Source organism: Micromys minutus (genome assembly GCF_963924665.1).
Source record: "Micromys minutus genome assembly, chromosome: 27".
NCBI classification, from domain to species: domain Eukaryota; kingdom Metazoa; phylum Chordata; class Mammalia; order Rodentia; family Muridae; genus Micromys; species Micromys minutus.
Genome location: NC_137962.1, coordinates 22165937 through 22172620, shown reverse-complemented (window position 1 = coordinate 22172620; position 6684 = coordinate 22165937). Strand labels below are relative to the sequence as shown.

The following is a 6684-nucleotide window of genomic DNA, read 5'->3' as shown; positions in this document are numbered from 1 at the left end:
TCACTGTCTCCCCAGGTCTCCTGTACACGTTTTCCACACACCTCCACTTCGGCCAGGAGCTCACTGCCCTGAGCTAGAAAGTACTGAGGATCCACAGAGAAGTAAAGCCACATCCGGGCAACTGCCCACACCCCGCTTTGCCCTCCCCCCATGTCAGCCCAGCAGTGCAATTCGCCATCCTGGGCCCACAGTCAACAGAGCAGCTGAGCCATCTCTTCAGTACTGGTCTCTCAGGTTGAATGCTTCATGGAAGTTAGAAATGTCACTGAGTTTGTGCTCCTGGGACTAACCGGCAGCCCTTGGAGCCAGGTACTGCTCTTTGTACTGTTCTTGGTGATTTACCTCTTGACCCTCGGGGGCAACCTGCTGATGCTGATGCTGATCAGCTTTGACGCCCACCTCCGTACCCCCATGTACTTCTTCCTGAGATACCTCTCTTTTGTGGATGCTTTCTATTCTTCGGTCATTGTGCCCAAGTTGCTGAGGAGCCTTATTTCGGAGTGTAAGACCATATCCTTCATTGGGTGTTTCGTTCAGGTCGGTTTGGTCCTATTTTGTGGAGCTGCAGAAGCCTGCCTCCTTTCCGCCATGGCCTATGACCGGTTCCAGGCTGTGTGCCACCCTCTGTTGTATGTGGTCACTATGAATGGAAAGGTATGTTTTGGGATGGTGGCTATATCCTGGACCATAGCAATGATTGTTACCATTGTAAACACCCTCCTGTTAGCTCGGGAGAACTACTGTGGCCCAAACCTCATCCACAATTTTGCCTGTGAGCTTCCTCCAGTGCTCCTGTTGGTCTGTTCTGACCCCCACACGACTGTTGCCTCCATGCTGACCACCTTCGGGATCTTGGGGTTTGGTTCACTTGTCCTCCTGCTGGGATCCTACAGCAGAATCATCAAGACAGCCCTGGGCATCAACTCGGCCACCGGTCGGAGCAAGATCTTCTCCACCTGTTCTTCCCATTTCCTTGTGGTTACCATCTTTTATGGTTCAGGAGTGTTCAGGTGTGTCACGTGATAGTCCCTACTCAGAAGTGCCGAGCATCCCTCTCCTAACCACCCTTGACCTACAGAACAGCATAGCCATGTGGCTAGAAGGAGCCATTCTGAGGCTCTGTATGGGATTATTAAGGACTTTAGCTCCTCTACAGCTCTGCAGTAAACTGGCTGAGAGGTTTGCAAATGTGGAAGGAGGGAGGGAGAGAAAGCAAAGAGACCGAAAAAAAGGACGGAGGAGGAAAGGTCGTAAAAAGGGAGAGAAAAAAAGAGACATGGAGGGAGGGAAGGAGGAAAGAAGTGATTGGGTGGGGGGAAGAGAGAAAGAGAGGGGAGACCCTGTAGGCCAGGCAGAGGGGCATATGCCTTCAATCCCCAGTACCAAGAGGATAACGAGTTCAAAGCTGGGGTTGCCCAGTGAAACCCTTTCTCCAAAAGGAAGGGCAGTGTACTTTTACCCAGTCTGAATTGTCTATTCTAGAATGCAGCTTAGGTAAAGACTACACATTTTTATGCCTCACTAATCTACAATTTGAGTTCTCAAAGAAAAATTTAGAATCTTTGGTAGATTTTTATGTAGTGCTTGAAAAGAAGAGAAGTCCAGCATCTTTGATGGAGACACCAGCTCCCTTCCGACTACAAGTTGATGTCAGCACAGTTGGTCCACACTGTTATTATTAGGCACTAACTGTTCACTAACTTCTGGGTGTAGCCAGGCTCCATATTGGTGTGAGGTCACTCCTACTGCTTTAACCCCCATGTCAGGTAAACAGCTTGAGTTTGCAGAGGGATGAAGTATTCATCAGAAATCCCAAAGCAAGATGGCAGTGGCCCCAGCTAAGTGTATCCCATGATCTTGCACTGTCTCAAGGAAGAACTGTGACCATTGAGCTTCCCCTACCTAAGACAGATAAATAACGCCTGTGCTTCTGCTGCTGAGCTGGATGTGAGTACACTGCCTAGTGTTTTTCCCCTTTGCTGTGTCAGGGAGAGAATTGATGTGGTAAAGCTGGGTATGGGAGAGCTCCCCACAGCTGAGGATAAATGTCAGAGATGCCATAAAGCGTCCATAAGATTTCTCCTACTGATTTCACAGAAAATTTAGAAAAAGAGATAATTTAAAATAATAGATAGCTAAATACCTTCCCCTTAAAGACTATGTGTGCACATGTCTGCATGTTTGTGTCTCTGTTCATATGTGTATATGCATGTGTGTGAGTGTGCATGTATGCATGTGTGTATGTGTATGTCTGTGTTCTTCTGTGTTTGTATGTATATGTATGTATGTATAAATGTGTATGTACTTGTGTGTATGTTTGTATGTTAGTATGTATGTGTGAGTATGTGTGAGTGTGCATGCATGAGTATATGGATGTAAGTGTGTGCATATATAGGTATATAGGTATGTATGTGTGTATGTGTATATATGGGTATATGTGTGTCTGTATGTAGGTGTATGTGTGTATATCTATGTATGTCTGTGTGTCCATGTGTGTCTGTGTATTTATGTATGTCTGTATGTATGTATGTATGTATGTATGTTTATTTGTGTGTGTATGTATGTATGTATGTATCTGTGAATGTACATGCATGTGTGTCTGTGAGTATATGGGTTTGTGCACGTATGTGTGTATGCATGCACTCACATGTGTGCAGAGATCTCCGGAGGACATTAGATCCTCTGAAGCTAGAGGTACAGGAGGGCCTGAGCTGTCTGACGTGTGCTCAGAAGTGAACTACAGTCCTCCATTAACACAGCTGAGTCCCGGACCACTGAGCTATCTATCTCCCCAGCCCTCGACCTTTTAAATCAAGTCCACAGTCCATGAGAACATTCTGGATATGTCACATTTGTCCCAGTGAAGGTGATGCTGTTGAAAAACATAATGATGTTTCTTTGAGAAATAACCCGAGAAATACTTAGATACATCCAATGGTTTAATCTCAGGATGTTAAATTGACGCCACATGTTCTGCTTAATCCACTTTCATCTCTCACGTTATTCACAGACTTTGGCTCCTTCATAAGCCAAAGAAAAGTGAAACTAAAAAAATTGTTCTGCCAGGCATTATAAAAATAATGTGCTGGGGCTGAAGAGATGGCTCAGTGGTTAGAAACAATTGCTGCTCTTGCAGAGGACCCAGGTTAGGTTCCTACCACCTACATGGAGGCTCACAACATCCTGCTCCAGGGGACCCGGATCCATCTCCTGAACACCATGAGTACCAGGCATTCACACAGTGCACATGCACATGTACATGCAAACACTCCAACACACAGGGTGTGGTGATGATGGTGATGATGATGATGATGATGATAATTTACTGTGATTGAGAGTAATTGTCAGGGCCATGATGTGAGAAACAATATCAATTTTGTGAACTAGACAAGTAGTTTTACAAAGGAAACAATCATCACTGAGTGAGAGTCTCCTGTTTCAGAATTGTTGTGATTATAGAAAAGGGGTAGTGCTGTTGTCATGGCTACAAGCCATGAGGCTTGGAAGAGTGGGAAGGAGGTGGAAAGGACTTGGTCTGATCCTTACCAGAGCCCCTCAGTCCACAGAACTTGTTCTCCTCTCTGTGCATTCACTCCTGACTGGAAGCCTGTGAGGGCAGAAGTGACCGACTTCCCAGTGAGGGTGACAATGACAGTGGAATGAGGTTCCAAACTAACACCCAGCCTGACCACAAAGAGAACTTAGTGAACAGTTGGTGCTGACAGGTCCCCTGTTGCCATGGTGACCCTGAGGTACACTTTGAGCACTCTGAGGGAGTGGGATGGACCACAGACTTGGGTGGTATCCTGATCCCCATCCTGAGTTCCTGAGTTCACGTTGCTCCTTTGTGTAATTCCTCCTAAGGTACATGACTCCAGCATCCGGCTCAGCCTTGGAACAAGTGTTTTCTTTGCAGTACAGTGTGGTGACCCCACTGCTAAATCCCCTCATCTACAGCCTGAAAAACAAGGACGTCAAGGCGGCTCTGAGGAGGATGCTGAGCAGGAAGTGCAGACTGACCTTGTAGGCAGACTCTCCTGCTCCATCAGGGGTAGGAGTTGTAGGGAAGGTGCTGGAAAAGGTCTTGCCATCTCTCTGTCCCCTCCAGAGAATAGTTTCTCATCCTCTGCTGCCCTGCTCCAAGTGGCGGGATATTAGGAATCCTCCAGAATAGAGCAGTGACACCTGAGCCATCCAAAAGACCCTCTTAGTAACTAGGGAATCCTCGGAGCTTCACTATTCATTTCCATGCTATTGGTTTTCTGTGAATCAGTCTCTCTGACCACCAGGGAGAACAGTGCCATATTCTGTGTAAGTATCAACTTGCCTCAGTTAGATTCAACTCCCATTTGTTTCCATCTTTCCTACCCACCCCCAAAATTTCATTGCAAGGCCTAAAAGTCAAAGTATCTGAAAAAGAAACAAATTAACTGTGTCTCTAGAGTCCTGTGTGGAGGCCCAGCTCACCCAATCCACAGTAGTTACTTGTGAGCCACCTCAGGGCTGAATGAAGAAGTAGTTAATCCATCTGAAGATGCTCTTCTCCTGTGTGAGCCTAGGAGACTCAGAAGGTGAGGACCACCAACCAATTTTAAGTGTCCTGAGGACAGAACTCCTAATAGCTTCTGTGTCCCTATGGTTTCATATATGCAGTTACTTAATAGTTACATTAGATAAATGACAGAGATTAGTGACTGATGGAGGAAGGGAAGGGACCGAACCCTGAAGAGGAACGTTGCCTTGCCAAGGATTGTGTCAGAGAAAATATCCCAGAGGAGAATCAGAAGAGGATGCAGGGGACTCCATCTTGTAGAGCACTATCCAGCATCCTCACTGAGCTCAGCGAGGGCTCTAGGACGCCTTCCCACTTCCCACCTGACCTCCCACAGAACCTGAGTAGCTTCAGCTTCCAGAACTGTTCCAGCCCTAGAGGGAAGAGAAGTTGCAGAGGCAGAACAAATGCCCAGCTGCCATCCTCCGGGACACTGCTCACAAGAGTCCACCCAGACAGAACCTCAGTTTCCCATTCTGCTTCTTCCCAGATGTCAAGAGAACTGCTTATGTCATGTCTGCTGCCATAAAGGGTAGAGTGTGGCTTGGTGGTGTGATACGTACATAGGAGAGGAAGGGAACAGCACCCTCATCATCCCATCTGACTGTCCTTTCACTTGGAAGTAAAGCTGTCTATCAGTTGAGATAATCATGTTTGACCGAATCAAAAAGCTAACATTTGTTTTTACAAAACAACTGGTAATTCTGCAAATCCTTTTTAATTATTGAATGATAAATTTGCAAGCTAGTGTGGGAAAGAAGAGTCCAGGCACCAGTGCATTCCTTAGGGCTGCTAGTGCTGACTTCAAATGTCCTCTGCCGTACCTTGTACTAGAGAACATGGTCAGTGTGCTTTACTTACAGAGTTTTTTCCCACTTAACACACAAAAGCCGAACTAAGGGAAAGTACAGTTTTTAAAGAATTTATTCATTTATTATATATGAGTATACTTCAGACACACCAGAAGGGGCATCAGATCCCGTTTCAGATGGTTGTGAGTCACCATGTTGATGCTGGGATTTGAACTCAGGACCTCTGAAAGAGTAGTCAGTGCTCTTACCCACTGAGCCATCTCTCCAGACCAGAAAAGATATTTTAAAGACTGTTCTGTACATGCAGTTGTATGATAACCTTCTGTAGCAATAAATTACTTGTTTTAAAAAAAAGCTGATTCCATGCTGGGTCTCATGCTGGTTCCTGCTCCCCCACCCTAGAGCAAGGTTGTAGGACCTTATTGCTCCTGTCCTCCTGGTGCAGTTTCTCAGTTGAAGGGGTAATCATTCAACCCCATGTGCAGTCCTGCTGTGATACACTACCATGGGCCATCCATAGCATTTGATCTGATGCACAGCCAACCACCATTTGTAACCATCCATCCACCATTTGTAACCATCCATCCACCATTTGTAACCATCCACCCTCCATTTGTAACCATCCACCCACCAGTTGTAACCATCCATCTGCCAGTTATAACCATCCACCCACCATCTGTAACATTCTATCTGATGCACCGCCATCTACCATCCCTAACTCTTGATCCCACCTGCAGTCCTGCAGTCGCCCACTGCTCTTCACCATCCTCACAGAAGCCACACTGTGAGAGTCTCAAATCTTGGACCTTGAATTCCTGAGGTGATGGAGCTAATAAACGCATATCCTTATGAGAGAGCTGCCACAGGCATTCACAGTAATAACACAAAGGCAGACAAGATGGCCAGCACCTTGACACTCATCAGCACAGCACAGCTTTGGTGGCATTTCTTTTCTCACCATTTGGTGGCGCTGCTTCCTTATATTTTTCAACCATGAGGCTGTCTGAAGCAAGTTAATGGCCAAGAGAAAAACATGCAACTTTAATTGAGCCCCAACTCTGCCCTGTCCCAGGCACCCATGATCAGAACATGAATAAACTCTGAGGTCTGGAAGAAACCTTTGTACTATAACTAGTGTGGGAAAGATAACATGCAGTGTCACAGGAGAGACTTCATACTGTGTGTATGTTTACACCACAGTCTAAGCACAGCTACCAGTTATTTCATGGGAGTGTTTTCACAGATGCAAGGCAGATCTACGCACACACACCACACACACACCTCACCTGATTGTCTGAAGCCCCAAGGGTATTGGGGTAG

The 6684-nt window shown here is 46.2% G+C and overlaps 1 protein-coding gene across 1 annotated transcript; it reads left to right on the top strand.

The window, feature by feature from the left end:
- Positions 1-246: 246 nt before the first annotated feature.
- Positions 247-4027, top strand: LOC308437732 (olfactory receptor 5BS1-like; the record flags this gene model as incomplete). The annotated part of the gene is made up of 2 exons (XM_080938864.1): positions 247-1010; positions 3865-4027. 2 exons carry the CDS (start codon positions 247-249, stop codon positions 4025-4027), a joined length of 927 nt encoding a protein of 308 aa, XP_080794990.1.
- Between the last annotated feature and the right edge of the window lie 2657 nt (positions 4028-6684).